At 40.7% G+C, this 21,353-nt stretch overlaps 1 protein-coding gene across 1 annotated transcript in view; it reads right to left on the reverse strand.

The window, feature by feature from the left end:
* LOC139375167 (protein kinase C eta type-like) overlaps positions 1–16,618 on the reverse strand; it is a 33,708-nt gene extending 17,090 nt beyond the window's left edge. Inside the window, exons 1-3 of the mRNA XM_071116716.1 lie at positions 15,901–16,618; positions 6,398–6,461; positions 10–163 (exon numbers count right to left, since the gene is read on the reverse strand). Coding sequence (XP_070972817.1) covers positions 10–163; positions 6,398–6,461; positions 15,901–16,251 — 569 coding nt within the window. The 5' untranslated portion in view covers positions 16,252–16,618. The remainder of the gene's footprint in view (positions 1–9; positions 164–6,397; positions 6,462–15,900) is intronic.
* Between the last annotated feature and the right edge of the window lie 4,735 nt (positions 16,619–21,353).

Consider the following 21,353-nt stretch of genomic DNA (forward strand, 5'->3'; position numbering starts at 1 on the left):
TGCCCTTACCAGATGAACTCTTTGCAGTGGAAGCAGAAGGTGGGCTGCCGTAGGAAGGTGGACATGAACTTGTGTCCGTTGACCTGATGGATCTTGCGTTTCACGGCCCCTTGCCTCTTCCTGTTGAACTGCTTGAACACCTTGGCCTTCCCCGTGGCGTCATCTGAGAACACAATGGGATGGAGGTCAGACAGACATGTTAAAATGAGTACACAACAAGCATATCACGGATGGTACGTGTTTTTAAACTGACATTTTTTAAACTGACAATTTATTTGTGAGGTGCTGAAACCACAAGTATACAACAAAAACGTGCATGATGTGGAGTCCCAACACCTTAGAGAGAGAGAGATGGTGGTGTATTACAGCGAGTACGGCATTCAACTGTCAGATGTTGACTGCTTTTGGTTGATTTGCTCGCCACAGCAAACAAAAACAAGTTATTTCTCTTTATTGAACTAGGATATAAGACAAGATGTCACTTGGTGCACCCCTAAGTGACACTATCCAGTCAGCCACTATCGTGGACCATCATTAAAGCTGAGCAGACGTAATGCGAGGGGAGTTTCCAAAGGGATAATACAGATCAGTGAGTTATGGGCAGGTCTTGGTAGTTCCTGTATGAAGTCCCAGTTTGCCAACACTACTCATGGTCAAAAGCAGCCCTCCTACAGTGCTGAACCTTAACCCCTGCATTTCCTTCCACATCACAATAACCCCCATAACAGTGTTGTGGCAACGCTAAAAACACAGCAGAATAGAACAACACAGAAGAGTTAGGGTATGAGACGGAACATACAGCAAAGCTGGGCTGTCACAAACAAACAAACACAGCAGCTAAACACAAACACACACAGCAGCTAAACACAAACACACAGCAGCTAAACACAAACACACTATGTTTGTTCACTGGGAAAACATACACATTCTACATGCTTATTGGAGCAGAGTAGAATTTTGACAAGTTTGAAAACCAGTCAGAAGTGACAGCAGATAAAAAGGGAACTTGAGGGTGAGAGTTTGCTAAACACCACAGTAATTCAATGGCTGGACCTTCTCTAAAGCATTCACGACCTATCCCAACCGTACACGTATCAGGGATCTTTAAAACAGATGTTTATGAGTTATATGATGATAAAGTGAGAGAAATGTGCAGAGCTCAGTGCAGTTATGATTTATACAGTGTATCGGTCAGATGCAGTTTAGATAAGGTCTTGATGATTTTCAGTGGTGAATTAACTATAACAGAGTACTGTACAAACTGCTAGAGGGGTTGTTTCTACTCAAAAAGCACAAGAACGAAGACTGACACCCACCACTTCAGATTGTTCTGAAATCAATTATGTTGTTAGAAACAGATACGATTAGCATTCCTGCAACATTATTTTGTTGAAATATAATTTTATCTTTGAGAAATTAAGCTCATTAATTGCATCCAAATTGTCAATTTTAATTGATAGGATTCATATAATATTCTATAAATAAAGTACCTAACACCCGATTTGGACCAAACATTTTTTCCCTAACAAGGAGAAGGACCTGAGGAATCCAAAACAATGGTCAAAGGCCATCTCCCCACCCCATCTCCCCACCCCTCACCAATGCCATTCCAACAACCAGTATACAGCATCAATTTTCTATGTAGTATGGAGCTGCGGCTCAGAGTATTGTTTCTTCATCCTATGTAATATATTCTCAGTGAATTTGGTGAATTTTCTTTCCCCTTGTTCAGAGAAATTAGTAATTGAAGTCGTTAGCTTTATATCCCATCCTACATCCTGATATTACCAGGTTCTGACCACTAGATGGTGGTGTTCCTTCTACCTCTGTAAGCAGACAGAGGTAGAAATTTAAATGATTTTCCAATTGTTTCGTTCTGAACAGAAACATCCTTTTTTTCGTTCCGTTCCACTGTTCCGACCAGCAAAATAAAGTACTGAACCAGTTCAAACCACAAAAAAAGGAACAATTTAGATAGTTCCTTTCTGTTTCGTTTTGCATTTCGCTCAACATTAAATTGCTTCAATGGATAGAGAAGCTTGCTATGGAGCGGGCAAACTATGTACAGTTGAAGTCGGAAGTTTACATACACTTAGGTTGGAGTCCACTCCACAAATTTCTTGTTAACCAACTGTAGTACTGGCAAGTCGGTTAGGACATCTACTTTGTGCATGACACAAGTTATTTTTCCAACAATTGCTTACAGACAGATTATTTCACTTATAATTTACTGTATCATAATACCAGTGGGTCAGACGTTTACATACACTAAGTTGACTGTGCCATTAAACAGCTTGGAAAAATCCAGAAAATTATGCCATGGCTTTAGAAGCTTCTGATAGGCTCATTTGAGTCAATTGGAGGTGTACCTGTGGATGTATTTCAAGGCCTACCTTCAAACCCAGTGCCTCTATGCTTGACATCATGGCAAAATCAAAATAAAAGCAACTTCCAAACGCCTGAAGGTACCATGTTCATCTGTACAAACAATAGTATGCATGTATAAACACCATGGGAGTACGCAGCCGTCATACCGCTCAGGAAGGAGACGCGTTCTGTCTCCTAGAAATGAACCTATTTTTGTGTGAAAAGTGCAAATCAATCCCAGAACAACAGCAAAGAACCTTGTGAAGATGCTGGAGGAAACAGGTTACAAAAGTATCAATATCCACAGTAAAACGAGTCCTATATCAATATAACCTGAAAGGCCGCTCAGCAAGGAAGAAGCCACGGCTCCAAAACCGCCATAAACAAAGCTAGACTACAGTTTGCAACTGCACATGGAGACAAAGATTGTACTTTTTGGAGAAATGTCCTCTGGTCTGATGAAACAAAAATTGAACTTTGGCCATAATGACCATCGTTATGTTTGGAGGGAAAAGGGGGAGGCTTGCAAGCCGAGAAGAACACCATCCCAACCGTGAAACACGGGGGTGGCAGCATCGTGTTGTGGGGGTGCTTTGCTGCAGGAGGGACTGGTGCACTTCACAAAGTAGATGGCATCATGAGGCAGGAAAATTATGTGGATATATTGAAGCAGCATCTCAAGACATCAGTCAGAAAGTTAAAGCTTGGTCGCAAATGGGTCTCCCAAATGGACAATGACCCCAAGCATACTTCCAAAGTTGTGGCAAAATGGCTTAAGGACAACAAAGTCAATGTATTGGAGTGGCCATCACAAAGCCCTGACCTCAATCCTATAAAAAAATTGTGGGCAGAACTGAAAAAGAGTGTGTGATCAAGGAGGCCTTACAAACCTGACTCAGTTATACCAGCTCTGTCAGGAGGAATGGGACAAAATTCACCCAACTTATTGTGGGAAGCTTGTGGAAGGCTACCCGAAACGTTTGACCCAAGTTAAACAATTTAAAGGCAATGCTACCAAATACTAATTGAGTGTATGTAAACTTCTGACCCACTGGGAATGTGATGAAAGAAATAAAAGCTGAAATAAATAATTCTCTCCTATTATTCTGACATTTCACATTCTTAAAATAAAGTGGTGATCCTAACTGACCTAAGACAGGGAATTTTTACTAGGATTAAATGTCAGGAATTGTGAAAAACTGAGTTTAAATGTATTTGGCTAAGGTGTATGTACACTTCCGACTTCAACTGTATATGCATTGGACAGACAAGTGTAGTGTAGGGTGCAACATGCGATTGAAATTTTGTGGTGAGGAGGGCGCTGGGCATCTTGTTGCTATGACATGTATTATCTGATTTAGGCCCACAGAATTATATCTACAGAGGAACGGCTTCTGTGAAGGAACGTCTTTGAACTTCAGAAAGTTGGCTTAACTAAAGCTGGACCAGAGCTAGCCCTTGATAATGATTCAGTTCTATTAAATTACACATAATGTTGCTTAGAGTTTGAGAGCTAGACCAGAGCTAGCTAACAAGCTTGTGTGTACAGAGCGGCACCAGAATTAAAATAAAAACAAGTTTTACTTTTTTGTACTTAATAAATCCAATGTGAAATGTTATATTATACTTAACTAGCAATGATAAAGTAAATCCATTGTTCTCAAATTAAAAATCTCTCTCCCTAATTTCTGAATCTCGCCTGTAACGTCAGTAGCTACAGTAGACTATGCATGCTTGGGAGGGAGGGCAGGGAACAGGTTGCCTACACACTCACACTCTGGCAAGATTTTCAGCTGGCAGGCTTTGCATAGGCGCTTTGTTGCATTTTCTTGTGGGACTAGGGAAAAAAAGGACGTTATTAACCGGTTCCCATGCTTTTAATATAACGGCCCTGTTCCGAAACAGTATAGATCACTTTCGTTCTTAGTTTTCATTCTGTTCCTCCAAAAAAAAAAAGAAATCTGATTTTCGGTTCCCTGAATCCAACCCCTGCCAATAAGCAGTCTATTGACAAGGTATGACAGCAACCCATGCTTTGGTTTTGTTGGCCACTGTTTCAAATGCTAACTTTGGGCTTTTTCCACCTTTTGTTGTGTTACAAAGTGGGATTAAATGCATTTAATTTTTTTTTAATTGTCAAAAATCTACACAAAACTCTGAAAAAGTGGAAGATTTTTTATTATTTTAATAAATAAATAAGACAGTAATATATCTTGATTAGATAAGTATTCCACCCCCTAAATCAATACGTTTGAATCACCTTTGGCAGTGATTACAGCTGTGAGTCTTTCTGGGTACTGTAAGTCTCTAAGAGCTTTCCACATCTGGATTGTGCAACATTTACCCATTATTCTTTTCAAAATTCTTCAAGCTCTATCAAATTGGTTGTTGATCTTTGCTAGATCATTTTCAGGTCTTGTCATCGATTTTCAAGCAGATTTAAGTCAAAACTGTAACTCAGCCACTCACAACCATTCACTGTCTTCTTGGTAAGCAGTTTAGATTTGGCCTTGTGATTTCGGTTATTGTCCTGCTGAAAGGTGAATTCATCTCCCAGTGCCTGGTGGAAAGTACACTGAACCAGGTTTTCCTCTAGGATTTTGCCTGTACTTGACTCCATTACATTTATTTTTTTATCCTGAAAAACTCTTCAGTCCTTAACGATTACAAGTATACCCATAGTTTTCTCCTATCACATTTATTAAACTCTGTAACTATTTTAAAGGCACCATTGGCCTCATGGTGAAATCCCTGAGCGGTTTCCTTCCTCTCTGGGAACTGAGTTATCTTTGTGGTGACTGGGTGTATTGATACACCATCCAAAGTGTAATTAATAACTTCACCATGCTTAAAGGGATATTCAATGTCTGCTTTTTTTTTTGTACCTATCTACCAATATGTGCACTTCTTTGCGAGGCATTGGAAAACCTCCCTAGTATTTTAATCTGTGTTTGAAATTCACTGCTCGATTGAGGGACCTTACAGAAAATTGTTTATGTAGGGTACAGAGATGATGAAGTCATTCAAAAAAATCCCCTTTAAAACAAATCACCTAATAGTAGGAACAGCACAGTGGTCAAAACCTGGTAATATCAGGATGTAGGATGGGACTTAAAGCTAACAACTTCAATAACCAATTTCACTGAGCAGAAAAAAAAACATCAACAATTTCACGGAGAATGCATAAGATAAGATGAAGAAACAATACTCCGAGCAGCAGCCCAATACTACTTGTCAAGCACAGAGAACTGATACTGTATACTCATTGTTGGGTTGGGATGGCCGTGGGATGGGGGGGTGCGTGGGTGGTTTTTGACAATTTATTTAGATTACTCGTGTCTTACTCACTGTCAGAAAAAAACGTTTGGTCCAAATCGGATATTAGGTACTATATTTATTGAATATTATATGAATCCTACAAATGGCAACAACAAAAAATTATCAGCGGTCAAATTATATTTCAACAAAATAACATTGTAGGAATGCTAATCTTTTCTGTTTCTAACTACAGAAACGTTTTCGGAAAAATCTGAGATGTCTTGCTGAAATTAAATGGAACGACCCGGAGGGGAGTATGTCTGTCAGACAGAGAACAGAGGATAAAATATGAATGATTAAAGCAACAATGTTCTATCGGAAAGGAAACAAAGAAGTCGATAAGATTCCCATCAGTCAAAGCACCTGCAGTATGACTTACAGTAAGTCAGTCACGACACACATGCATGAACGCACACACAAACAGGTTTCTGTGATGCTGAATATCTGTGTCTGACAGCCTGTAAGTAATCAGCTGCATCAGGGGCTGTGTTAAAGCAGACAGACAATTAACTTTAGAGGGAGGAGGGACTTACTGTACATTATGTCGAACAGAACAAAGTGTTACTGAATATTTAAGGACTTGAAAGAATGTGTGCCATCTTAGTGTAAGAGAAATAAAAAGATACGAACAGAGAGGGAGGGAGATGGCAATACTATCTATGGATGAAATAGATAGATGGTTGGTGTGATATACACAATGAAAAATCCTTACCATCAATGAAGGAGCCATTGAGTGTTATGAGGATGAACACCTTGCCCTCTGGCTCCAGGTCCACCTGCACACAAACACAGGAGACTAGACATTAGACGAGACTACTCAATGAGTAAAAGCTAACCATGTGACTCCCAACCAACCAGGTAACTCCCAAACCAACATATGTAATGCAATATAACCTATATTTATTGTAGGGGAGATAGGGGTAAGTTGAGCCAAAGGGGTAAGTTGAGACACTCTTTTTTCTAGGAAACCATACACAAATATTTAGGAAGAGACCATCATTTCACGGAGGAAAAAAAACATGGGAAAAGTGAGTTAGATCCAAAAAAACAGCTTTTCACCAAGTCAAATTAATTTATTGTGTTAGAGGTTTCATGATAATGGTATCTAAATCAAAGTAGATCATTTTAAGATTGTGTTATACATCAGTCTGGGTCTCAAAGCTTCAAAATGAGGTCCTAAACCTAGCATGAAAGTGCATCCTTGAAGTTGTGTGGGTTAAATGTTTGCCTTGGGGTAAGTTGAGCCAATAGATTTGTTTTTGTTTCCCAGGCGTAATGCAAGGCATTATCGCTGGGATATGAGGTAACAATAAAAGTGTACAAAAAAAGTACAAAGTGTTTGTTACAGTAGGTGTTAATAAGTCTAGTGACTGTGTTAAATTGTGTTTGGGAAATAAAGATAGACATGGTTTTAAAAAGGTAGTGGAACTATTTCTTCAGTAGAGGAATTTGTAGGTGACTTAATGTAACGGATGTGAAACGGCTAGCTTAGTTAGCGGTGCGCGCGAAAATAGTGTTTCAATCGGTGACGTCACTTACTCTGAGACCTTGAAGTAGTAGTTCCCCTTGCTCTGTAAGGGCCGCGGCTTTTGTGGAGCGATGGGTAACGATGCTTCGAGGGTGACTGTTGTTGATGTGTGCAGAGGGTCCCTGGTTCGCGCCCGGGTATGGGCGAGGGGACAGTCTAAAGTTATACTGTTACATTAACTTACCCTGTCCGGCGCTCAACTTACCCCATACGTTGTGCCAAGATACCTCTCTTTTTGGACAAGCTTGTTGTCAAAACTGTACTGTTTACATGAATTGTGATTATTTCCAGGGATACACAACATCCTGAAATACAGTATGTGTAAATATCTTTGTCAGAAAGAATATTATATTTCCCTTGACGGAGTGACTCAATGTAAAACATGGCTCAATTTACCCCACTCTCCCCTATGCAAGGTGTAGGGGGAGTGTGTTATAGGTATGTAAATGTGTGTAGACATGATGTTAGATCCTTGTGTAACATACCGGTATGTAGCGTGTAGGTGCGTGTGTTGTGAATGGTTGAGTGTGTATGTAATGTGGGGAGAATGTGAGCAATGTGGAAGAGAGACTAGAGAGCCGGTCCAGCTTGTTTAGCTAGCTTCAGTAAATGACACCCTGCTTCACTCAAAATAACATCTATCTCACACAGACATAGGCATCAGCATAAAGAAGACATACGGCCAGAGACAGACAATAGACATAAGACAGTCAGAAACCTGAAAAGAGCTCCACTGCTGCAGAGGCCATGCACTAACCACTTCATTGAAACTGGGGTTACTTACAGCAAACTACAGACACTGTTCTAGTCAGACAGACCCCCCCCCCCAATGGAAAATCTTGACAACCCACGACAAAAGTGACATGACTGGGCTGATACTGCAAGATCATCTCCATCCTGATTCAGTCATCTCTACCAGCCTGTCTCTCCATTCAATATTCTTGGTCAGTTGCTATGAGGAGGGCATATCTCTAACATAACACATTCTACTGCTGAGGCTCAAACATAAGGACATGTAAAATCCCAGACTAAGTACACCATCAGATGTAAGATCATGATAATTCCACCTCTCTCCTTAACATGGCATCACCCTCCACGCATGTTTCCTTTGTCCTCATAAACTATTAGCCTACTGTCACCCATTACTGTCCTGTTCTCTTTCTCTGAGAACGCTGGACCTGTGTCTTCAGGGAATCAACCGAGGCAAACAGAACTCCAGAGTCAGATGAAGACAGAAGAGTTCAGACTAAATCAGGCTTTGATGCTGACACGACCATACTAAATTTAAAAAGCAGGAACTTTGTCTGACTGAGTACCACACGGCAGTAAGGGGAAGTCCTTTTTTTTCCGGGGGAGGAGCGATAGTTCCTGACAAACATTTACAGTTAAACTGAGTCTATTCCATCCACTTCTGCTTAAAAGCAGAGACAAGACTGTCAAGATGAACCTGAAGGATGGTTCAACACAGAACACTAATGAAGTCATCACAGGTGTAAAATTGTGGGTCTTAGTGGAATCTTCCCTCCAGTGTTAAGGCTGTGAGTGGGGTGTGAGAGGAGTGGGTGGATGGCACGTACTGTAAGGCTGAGCCGCAGGCCCATGAGACAACAGATATGACTGCATGCTTCTATTTTGAGCTGCTCTCTTGAGGTTAAAGCCTCATACTGCTACTTGTTTAGATAAAGAAACCTATCCACCCATGTGTATGTGTGTGTGTGTGTGTGTGTGTGAGCCCTTAGATCAAAGACACTGAAGTATTGTGTTTAATATGCAACATTGTACTGATTAGAGAGGAACACCGATGAGAAAGTGCTGTCCTTGGCTCTGAACCAAGAGAAGCTATAAAACAAGGGAGATGAGATGGAAAAGACTTGGGAGCCTTTGAGCGTAAAGCAGACGGTGGGAAACCTTCAACAACAGTGGTGTGGGCGTGTGGAGGCCTGTGCCCTACTCTACACGTCATAGGTATAGGGCCCCAAGCACTTCATCTGAGAGTTAACGAAGCAAAACAAGTCTCAGTTCAGATCTTGAGCTGGAAGAAACGCACACCTGTTTAGGTTTTGGCTAGCAGAGTGGAATACTTGAAAAAGAAAAGGAGAGCTGCACGCTCTAGGAGCTCAGATGCAATCATTTACTAACCAACATTTCGACAGCCAAGCTGTCTTCATCAGGGTATAATGACAAACACCGCGGGTCACGTCGCTATATCGGCAGTGAACACGTCACCCTGGTCTCACAGTTCAGATCTATCAGATGAGTATTTTCAAGGCTGCATCTCGTAAAAGAGTGAAGCCAGGCTATGCACACATTTCTGCCAAACCTCACAGACACACCCACTGTACTTGACTCTGGCCTTCATTGGTTGGTTCCTGGTGGAAGCTTTACAAAAAAAATCTAGCTCAGATTCTACTTTTCAAGAGGAGTGAGCTGTCTGTTAACAGCTTTTGGGCACCATGACACAGATGAGTTTTTGAGTATGGCAGACCACTGTATTGCATGACCATGCGAGATAATAAGAAGGCCAGATAGCCACTGGAGGGCGTTGAGTCTCAAGGCGCACATACGTTACCAGATCGACCTGTCCCAGGCATGTACAAGTTCAGGTTACACACCAATCACATTTTTGTTTACTCCTCTAGGACCTGAAAGTAAACCAGATGAGCGAAACTGTTGCAGAGGGAAATTCTCTCTCCAGTGACAGACAAATTCCAAACCAGTAGTAGCCTACTATGGTGTACAGAGGGTGTAACCTCGAAAGCAACACACATCAACCAAAGACAAACGTGGAGAGTAATACCAGCTCTTGATACCATCACATGAACATCTGTATATGACATGCCCTAAGATAGGGTATTATCACACTTCAGCTTGTTTGTACATGCAAGTCACAGGAATTAGATTAGTTGTGGTTTCCAGCATACTTTACAATGCAATACTTCACATACTGCTACCGGGAGGCATAGTTAGCACGACAGAGGCATGTGTGGTTATTATTGTTATCTATCAACAATGACAAGCCACCGGGGTCTGACAACTTGGATGCAAAATTACCGAGGATAATAGCGGACAATATTGCAACTCCTATTTGCCATATCTTTAATTTAAGGCCTACTAGAAAGTGTGTGCCCTCAGGCCTGGAGGGAAGCAAAGGTCATTCTGCTACCTTAGAATAGTAAAGCCCCCTTTACTGGCTCTAACAGCCGACCAATCAGCCTGTTTCCAACCCTTAGTAAAGTTTTTGGAAAAAAATTGTGTTTGACCAGATACAATGGTATTTTACAGTAAACAAATTTACAACAGACTTTCAGCATGCTTATAGGGAAGGACATTCAACAAGTACAGAACTTACACAAATGACTGATGAATGGCTGAAAGAAATTGATTATAAAAATATTGTGGGGACTGTTTGTTAGACTTCAGTGCAGCTTTTGACATTATCGATCATCGTCTGCTGCTGGAAAAACGTATGTGTTATGGCTTTACACCCCCTGCTATATTGTGGATAAAGAGTTACCCGTCTAACAGAACACAGAGGGTGTTCTTTAATGGAAACCTCGCCAACATAATCCATTTAGAATCAGGATTTCCCCAGGGCAGCTGCCTAGGCCCCTTACTTTTTTCAATATTTACTAACCACATGCCACTGGCTTTGAGACAGTGTCTATGTATGCAGATGACTCAACACTATACACGTCAGCTACTACAGTGACTGAAATGACTGCAACACGTAAGAGCTGCAATTAGTTTCAGAACGGGTGGCAAGGAATAAGTTAGTCCTAAATATATCAAAAACTAAAAGCATTGTATTTTGGACAAATCATCCACGAAACGCTGTACTTCAACTAAAATCTTGTAATGAATAATGTGGAAATTTAGCAAGTTAAGGTGACTTAACTGCTTGAAGTAATCCTGAATTGTAAATTGTCATGGTCAAAACATATTGATACAACAGTAGCTAAGATGGGGAGAAGTCTGTCCATAATAAAGCGCTGCTCTGCCTTCTTAACAACACTATCAACAAAGCAGGCACGGCAGGCCCTAGTTGTGTCACACCTGGACTACTGTTCAGTCGTGTCGTCATGTGCAATTGGCTCGGAACAGGGCAGCACGAATGACCCTTAAATGTAGACGGGGAGCTAACAACGATATGCATGTCAATCTCTTGACTTCATCACTAGTTGTTTTTGTAAGAAGCGTTGACAAGCTGAATGCACCGAGGTGTCTGTTTAAACTACTAGCACACAGCTTGGACAGCCATGCATACCCCACAAGACATGCCACCAGAGGTCTCTTCACAATCCTAAAGTCAAGAACAGACTATGGGAGGTGCACTTTACAACATACAGCCATGACTGCATGGAACTCTATTCCACATCAGGTAACTCATGCAAGCAGTAGAATCAGATGTAAAAACAGACAAAAACATCTTATGGAACAGCGGGGACTGAAGAGACACACACACAAGTACAGACACACACATACTCACACACACGCTAGAACACGCACTCACACAAACGTACATTGTAATATTGTTCTATGGTGGTATTATACATGTTGTATTGTAGATATGTGGTGGTGTAATAACGTTATATGTTGTCCTGTTTTATCTTTTGTTTTATGTGTAATGTAAGTGACTTAATGTGTCTGGACCCCAGGAAGAGTAGCTGCTGCCTTGGCAACAGATGATGGGGATCCCTAATAAATACAAATACCTCTTGGTGATGTCACCTTTGACTTTCTGACAGGCTTAAGTTAAATACACAGAGGTATCCACCAAGATGCCACCTATAACGAGCTGCTGAAGATTCTTATGGGAAATGGAGACTATGGGATCTGCATGCCTTGGATATCACTTGCCCTGTACAGAAAGGACTGGAAAAGGAATGGCAGAATGAGTGTAAACGATGCAGGTCGACAAGAAGAATCTTGTGTTCCATGGCTCCTGGCATCAGTTTATCAACATACAGTACATTATGGAATGTGTATGGGGCTTTTCTATAAACTAGGGTACCAGTGAGGATTTCCTACACTGAATAACTTGTTATAACTGTTGATAAGTCACTGATAATAATCTGCCAACCTTTTTCATGTAATTACATTAAGATATAAGGGGGATCATAGCCATGGTCAATAAAATTCACAAGGTTTTTTAACCCTTTATCGTGGTTGATGTCTTGACGAACTTGTCCAAAATCATGTGACATAAAACATGACCTTTTCTGTCCTTGCATTAACGGCATGTAAGTTGTTATATCATATTATGCATTAATCAGTTAAATAAGACATTCAACTTGAACCCCTAAGAATCCTGGATCTCCCTTTCAGACAGATCTTAGAAATGCAGTGCAACTATGTTACATTTACATCTATTATTGGGTGCAAAGAGTTTACAGGCACACAAATCGAAAATAATGTAGGCTATACATTTCAAAATCGAATGCTTCTAACCAAAAGAGTCACCTTACCTTAATACTTAAAACCTAAACTGATACTGTCATTGACGTGGTTCTTCAATAATTATGCAAAATACTTGTTGGATGAACATTTGGTGTGCAGCTGATTAGTTAAGCCATGAGATTTGCACACATCATCATCTGATCCAGGAAGGAATTTTCCAATTGAGAGTCAAGTGATGAACAGCTGTTGTGATGGTGCATGTGATGAAACAACAGCCCAAGTGCTGGAAAAAAATGTGTTTCTGAGGAATGTCCAGAATATGCTTTTGTGCCTTATACCACATTGGATCTAATATCCTTAGCAACTGACATTGATCCTTTGTTGTTGTCTGCTTGATTAACAGTAGCGTCTTCTTAGATTTAAAAGAAAAAGCATCAGGCTATACTTATGAGTTCATGTTTTTCAGTCAGCTTCATATGTTTTTGTGCCTCGGATTGTACACCAAGTCTACTGCTTGCACCCAACGCTATTCCTATTCATTATTCTGGATATAATGACAACAAATGAGATAGCCTAGTGGGCTTCTTCACAACATGATCTGGTAATGAAATAACATGACAAATACATTTTGGTTTCCATGTTACACCTGCAATTTGCAAGGAGCTTGAAGTAGGCTAAGCTACTGTACTTTAACTTGAATTTGGAGCTCAGAAATTCAAGTAGGCTACTGGAATAGGCCTACCTTGAAAAATCAGACATTTCCTCAATATGGTGCTTGAAAAGTTATTGTAATTACTGGTCGCTTATATTGATCTGTGAATTCTTTTTTTGAACCGTTTATATGTGAGAAATGAGGCCACTTTCATTTGTTTCTCACCGGTTCATTTGAAGGGTGTTGGGCTTCTCCGCTGTGGTAAAACCATGTGTGGTTATTATGACAACATCTAATGTTGGCTTCGAGTTGGCATTCCATATAAATAGGGGAACTGTTTTTTTGGGGAACTGGTATTGGGGCACTTTCTCATTATAAAAACAGCGATGGTGAGGTTAAGGCTACCACTATCCATGGCCTGCGTCAGCCACATAGGCTACAGTCAGGCAATGTCCACATTATTCTCACATATTTTAGAATGTAATAATAATTTGAGTATCAATATATTGGCAAGGTTTTAAAAAAGCATTCTTAAAGTGGTAATGGCCTATTATTATTTTTACACTCTGCATTTTTTGGGGGGGGGGGGGGGGGGGGGGGGTTAGGTTCTGTATTAGGCCCTATATGTACAATTATATAAATTATTGAGTGCTTGAAAAGTCCCTGAATTTGACTTGCCAATGTCTACATGAACTCTGCTTAAACAATGTGTACAGTCGTGGCCAAAAGTTTTGAGAATGACACAAATATTAATTTTCACAGTCTGCTGCCTCAGTTTGTATGATGGCAATTTGCATATACTCCAGAATGTTATGAAGAGTGATCAGATGAATTGCAATTAATTGCAAAGTCCCTCTTTGCCATGCAAATGAACTGAATCCCCCCCTCCCCCCAAAATGTCCACTGCATTTCAGCCCTTCCCCAAAAGGACCAGCTGTGAGTGTTGACGAGGACAAGGCTGGAGATCACTCTGTCAAGCTGATTGAGTTCAAATAACAGACTGGAAGCTTCAAACTGAGGGTGGTGCTTGGAATCATTGTTCTTCCTCTGTCAACCATGGTTACCTGTGCGGAAACACGTGCCATCATCATTGCATTGCACAAAAAGGGCTTCAAAGGCAAGGATATTGCTGCCAGTAGGATTGCACCTAAATCAACCATTTATCGGCTCATCAAGAACTTCAAGGAGAGCGGTTCAATTGTTGTGAAGAAGGCTTCAGGGCGCCCAAGAAAGTCCAGCAAGCGCCAGGACCGTCTCCTAAAGTTTCAGCTGCAGGATCGGGGCACCACCAGTACAGAGCTTGCTCAGGAATGGCAGCAGGCAGGTGTGAGTGCATCTGCATGCACAGTGAGGCGAAGACTTTTGGAGGATGGCCTGGCGTCAAGAAGGGTAGCAAAGAAGCCACTTCTCTCCAGGAAAAACATCAGGGTCAGACTGATATTCTGCAAAGGGTACAGGGATTGGACTGCTGAGGACTGGGGTAAAGTCATTTTCTCTGATGAATCCCCTTTCTGATTGTTTGGGGCATCCGGCAAAAGGTTGTCCGAATAAGACAAGGTGAGCGCTACCATCGGTCCTGTGTCATGCCAACAGTAAAGCATCCTGAGACCATTCATGTGTGGGTTGCTTCTCAGTCAAGGGAGTGGGCTCACTCACAATTTTGCCTAAGAACACAGCCATGAATAAAGAATGGTAGCAGCACATCCTCCGAGAGCAACTTCTCCCAACCATCCAGGAACAGTTTGGTGACAAACAATGCCTTTTTCAGCATGATGGAGCACCTTGCCATAAGGCAAAAGTGATAACTAAGTGGCTCAGGGAACAAAACATAGATATTTTGGGTCCATGGCCAGGAAACTCCCCAGACCTTAATCCCATTGAGAACTTGTGGTCAATTCTCAAGAGGCGGGTGGACAAACAAAAACCCACAAATTCTGACAAACTCCAAGCATTGATTATGCAAGAATGGGCTGCCATTAGTCAGGATGTGGCCCAGAAGTTAATTGACAGCATGCCAGGGCGGATTGCAGAGGTCTTGAAAAAGAAGGGTCAACACTGCAAATAATTGACTCTTTGCATCAACTTCATGTAATTGTCAATAAAAGCCTTTGACACTTATGAAATGCTTGTAATTATACTTCAGTATCCATAGTAACATCTGACAAAAATATCTAAAGACACTGAAAGCAGCACATTTTGTGGAAATTAACATTTGTGTCATTCTCAAAACTTTTGGCCACGGCTGTAGTACTAGGCCTATCTTGTTGTATAAGTGGAGTTACGGGCCAATTTGTAGATATATTCACTTTTATTCCTCTAAGTACACATGTGGAACTGCATGAAAATAATTTTTATTTCAAACCATTTAGAAATGTTGTGACATTTGGACCAATTATTTACGGGAATACCTGTATATGCAAAAGCCCCAAAAGTTCCAAGGGAACTACTAAAGAGTAAAAAAAAAGCATGATCAGTGTATTTCGACTCCCTTTAATGACTGTATGTGTCTTACAGTCTGACTATATTAATTAAGCTTTTATCCCGAATTGCCAAGAGGATAAAAGTGTGTCAGGCAAGCATGTCAACCACATCCCTATCCATCCTCACAGTGCCAACTGCCCAGGACTTAGCTACTCACCCATCCTTCAAAAGTCTCTTCTGTGTTCAAAGTTTTCATCAGGTCCTCAAATTGAAATGTGCAGTTAGCAACAAAATCGTCATACCCTATGGGCGCATCGTGAAATACAGCCAACTCTATATGCTTGCCGTCGTTGACATTGAGGCAGAACTCTTCGTTGAAAGTTGGCATGTTGGTTTTCTGCTTTGTATGCGTCTGTCCAATTTTGTACTCGTCCACCTTTATCACAATGTAAGGGTCCAAAGTGGGAGCTGTTTTGTTGAACATTGTAGAATGGCGAAGGGAAAAAGTAGTTGGTTTGAGGTCCAACGCCTCACCAATTCTAAGCTTTAGATACCCGTTAAACTTCATGATATTGTTCCTCTAAAGAAAAAAGTAAAAACAATATATACTTAACTAAAATTAAAAATACGCTATGGATTTAACATGCATGCAAAGCATTCTTAATTGCTGATATAATTTCTAAAGAATATACATCAATATCGTTGACTGAATTGGAGTCCAATGTTGCGTCCTAAAGCGATTCGAACGCGTTGCTCTTGTCATTTGCCATCTTCAGGTGATGCGTTCTCACAGTGCTCTTGACCCTTGGTCCTGAGCACTTTCCTGGTCAAATGTGTGTCCTTGCCTTCCGAAACACCCCAGCTGAAGTGAACTAAAACAGAAAGCTCGCACGTCCTGAAGAACGACCTTCTTCAAAGAAGCTCTTCAAAGAAGTTCCGTAAAAGGGAAGTAGCCTACCAGAAGTAGCAACAATGATTTCCCTGTAAAGTTTCTTCTTTCTCAATGTGTTTACATTTTGTTCTGACAAATTTGATTGCTACCTGCATGCAACTGTAAAAGGTCTTGCCAATATGTGTTAGATATTGTAGTCTCCTCGGTTACTGTCAAGGATTAATATAATACTGTTAGAAAGTACATTACGACTATAACTACCATGGTGCACCGCTGTGCTTAGGGTTGCCTCAAAGCATGCAGGTATCAAAATGACTCACCTGTCCTCAGCAGATACAGTGCCTTCAGAAAGTATTCATACCCATTGACTTATTCCACATTTTGTTGTTACATCCTGAATTCAACATTTATTAAATGTATTATTTTTTCTCTCCCATCCATCTAGACACAATACCCCATAATGAGAAAGTGAAAACATGTTTTTAGAAATGTTTGCAAATGTATTAAATTACACCCCTGATTAATGTTAGAATCATCGTTGGCAGCGAGTCTTTCTGGGTAACGTTAAGTCCAAACATAACGCTTTGTATTCATGACATGAAGTTCATTTATTAGATTTTTTTTTCCAGTTTTGCGTTAGTGCCGTATTGCAAACAGGATGTTTGTTTTGCAATATTTTTATTCTGTACAGACTTCCTTCTTTTCACTCTGTCATTTAGGTTAGTATTGTGGAGTAGCTACGTTGTTGATCCATCTTCAGTTTTCTCTTATCACAGCCATTAAACTCTGTAGCTATTTTAAAGTCGCAATTGGCCTCATGGTGAAACGGATATTCAATTATCTGTTTATTTTTTATTTTTACCCATCTACCAAAAACCTCCCTAGTCTTTGTGGTTGAATCTGTGTTTGAAATTCACTGCTTGACTGAGGGACCTTACATAAATGGTATGTTTGGAGAACAGAGATGAGCTAGTCTTTCAAAAATCATGTTAAACACTCATTGCATACATTAGCTTTTAATTTAATTAATTTGTAATAATTTCGAAAAACATAATTCCACTTTGACATTATTGGGTATTGTCTGTAGGCCAGTGACACAAAATCTCAATTTAATTCATTTTAAATTCAGGCTGTAACAATAAAATGTGGAATACTTTCTGAAGGCACTGTAAATAAATAATCAAATAGCACCCTCTTGTGATGAACAGAGAGTGTGAATAACTCGAGCTACACATTCTTAAACTTCACACTTAGCTAAATACTCAGAATGGAGCCTGCAAGCTATCTAGTCTCAGTAGTTCATCCCTGAGGTCTTTTGTACAGTTCTTGTGTGAGAAAAATCCTAGCTCACCTGGCACAGCTGTGAAGATCTAAACGCACATGGCCATGAGCTGCAAGACATAGGAGAAACAACGGGGCTTTTAATGTGAATTAAAAGGATGGGAGATGTGGAGTTGATTTATGCTGAGTTCTAATAATGAAAAGGCATGAGAGTTTTCTTCTGAGAGCCTCAGAGGACCTATAACCTATAAAAGTCACCAGCAACCACAAATTATGACCTTGAAACTCATGTATTGGTCCTAACTCCACTCCAGTCTTAACCCTACTTGCACCCTCTGTCTCTGAATATCTTCATCTGACACACTCACTCTCCCTCTGCCCTCATTTCCAAACTCCCTTGACCCCACTCTCTGTGGGTCTCCATTTTTTTCACATTCGGTGCAAACTGTCATTCTTTTCTCTCTCTTGTTCTCTCTATTTCTCTCCCCTCTGTCTATCTCTCTCTATGTGGTGTGCTTTAGGGGAGTTTAGTCCATCCATAAATGTCATGATCAAAGTCTGGTTGTTATTAGTGTTAGACATGACCTCTCACCCTTCTCTGCCAAATGTCAGCGCCCCACATCTCTCTCTTTCAGCTGCTTCAAATAAAGAGGCCACATCCCAGGGAAGAGAGATGGTCATAAAAGACAAAGCTTTTAACACGGCTCTTACACATCTCAGGGATAAAGGCTGTCATAAACAACAGCTTTTACCTGCCCTTATAAAAAGAGGAGTGATGAGATAAAAGTGACAGATAGGATAGTTTGGGTTCATCTGTTTCACAATGATCACCACAGAATGACTAACCTGAATACAGATGTATTTGTATATTGTAGGTGTCAGTGTGTTCAGTCAGACATAAAAACATTACAGAGAGAGATATGTCTTCATTTTTTTATTTAACCTTTATTTAACCAGGCAAGTCAGTTAAGAACATATTCTTATTTACAATGACGGCCTACACCAGCCAAACCCGGACAACACTGAGCCAATTGTGCGCCACCCTATAGAACTCCCAATCACGGTCGGTTGTGATACAGCCTGGATTCTAACTAGGGTGTCTGTAGTGAAGCCTTAAGCACTGAGATGCAGTGCCTTTCCCCACTCAAGAGTTCGTTGAAATGGCATTCAGGGACAAAAATGTGCTAATACATCATGGTGGTCTTTAACAACCCCTTGTGAAAATGTTCATTTCAGGTATTCACATTCAATTCATCCATTGTCTGTGAGTAACCATTCCTCACTTTTATTATTTCCATGAAATATTGGTTTTCATTGCATGGTTTGTGGAGCATTACACCTTACTGTCCAGCAGAGGGCATGCTAAGACTGCTGTTGAACTCAAGTGTTGATTTGATAGCCATCTTCCTATGTTTCACTGGTGCCATCCATGGCAGGCATTTTTACGATCATGGAGGATGATTTGTTTGGTCTCCCTGTTTTCCCAACTGTTCCTGTCTCTCTCGCTCCCCCCTACTTTTCATCCATTTATACACTCTCCTCTCTACAGCTGTTGCCTAGCCCAAATCAAGAGTTATCACACACTACAGACATGTGAACTCAAACGCATGTTCTGGTGTATACTCCACAAACACACAAAAACGGCATGTTAACGTTCTTGTACACATTAACAGAGAAGCAGCTACCACAACTCAGCTGTATCACTGTGTAGGGTATTCATTGGAATGACTAAAGTAACTGCCACCTGTAGTGCTTCCACATTTCCCTTCACCGTCCACAGATTTCCACTTCTGTAACCCGGGACAGCTCTATAGCTGCAGCTAATGAACCATAGCATTGGTGCTAAACAAGACAACAGGGAATATGGGTAATATGGGCCAGGTATGGTGAGCTCCATTCCCAGCCCTCTGTATGTGAGTGTTGACCCCGGTAAGGAAAGGCCCAAGGGGCTAGAATACAAACACCATGCCTCCCACATCAACCCCCTCAGCCCGAACCCAATTACCTCCATCACTTATAGGGGCATTGCCTCAACACCATACCCCATCAGCCCCCTCATGTTTGATAAGACTAGAGAGAACTGACGTCCTGAATACAGAATCAAATGTTATGTCACATGTTTTGTAAACAAGAGATGGAGACTAACAGTGAAATGCTTACCGATCATTTTCCAACAATGCAGTTTTTTTTACATGTTTTTATTTAACCTTTATTTAACTAGGAAAGTCAGTTAAGAGTTAAGAGTTAAAGATAGTTGTTAAAAAATATAATAGAAAGTGGTACGAGGAATAAGTACACAGTGAATAACAATAAGTAAAATTAACATGGCTATATACAGTACAGGGAGTACCGGTACCAAGTTGATGTGCAGGGGTACGAGGTAATTGAGGTAGGTATGTACACATAGGTAGGGGTAAAGTGACTAGGAAACAGGATAGATAATAGACTGAGCTGTAATAGCATTGTATGTGGAGCAGTAGCTTATGTGGTGTGTGTGTGTGTGGCGTCAAATGTATGTGTGCGCATGTTATGTGTGTGTGGGCGTATGTAGTGTGTGTTTGTGTGTGTGTGTTGGGGTGTAAGTATGTGTGAGAACCAGGCCAAATGAGCTGATATGTAATCCACCATCAGTGTCACTCTTTCCTATTCACTGTCCTCACAGGGCTATAAACAGAGATAAAGCTATATGATAAACCAGATTATAAACTGGGTGGTTTGAGCCCTGAATGCTGATTGTCTAAAAACCGTGTTATATCAGACTGTATACCATGGGTATGAATAAACATTTATTTTTGCTGTTCAAATTGTGTTTGTAATCCGTTTATAATAGCAATAAGGCACCTCAGGGTTTGTGGTATATGGCCATGTACTCCACGTTGTGTCGTGCATAAGAACAGCCTTTAGCCGTGGTATATTGGCCATATACCACACCCCATCGTGCCTTATTGCTTAAGTAAACCCTATAAAAAGCTAATTTGGTTGAATGCAACTTGGGGTCAACATTGGACGACAATAACATTTATTTTGGGGATAATTTGTTCTTGTGAGAACATACTATTTATACTTTGCAGAACTAAGTCAATGTATGTTTGCCCTCCTCTAGCTTTTGCACCTCTTAGTTTGCTTCTTCACCTGCAAAATAAAACAAGCAGTCCTTTAGATGAAATGAGGGGAGAACCAGCATGCCATAAATCAGTCGTAAAAGCTGATTTGGTGCTAAGTGTTCCTTTATTTACATGCGCATATTTCATACCAGCACTCTGCCACTGGGAAACGTGACACCTTCATATTTGCTGGTTTAGAATGGATGGAGAGAGACAGAGAAAGTTTGTCCCAATCAGGGTGCATTTGACTTCACTATCCTACTTTATCATTCCTTCCACCCTTTTTGGAGTAGGGTCAGAGAGCGAGTTCTGTGTTTCCTATTTCAGGTTTAATATGGGGAGACATGCAGACTGTGTGTGAATAGTACTATAGTAGATGTAATAAGATAAGTT

The sequence above is a fragment of the Oncorhynchus clarkii genome, chromosome 19 (genome assembly GCF_045791955.1).
Source record: "Oncorhynchus clarkii lewisi isolate Uvic-CL-2024 chromosome 19, UVic_Ocla_1.0, whole genome shotgun sequence".
Lineage (NCBI taxonomy): Eukaryota > Metazoa > Chordata > Actinopteri > Salmoniformes > Salmonidae > Oncorhynchus > Oncorhynchus clarkii.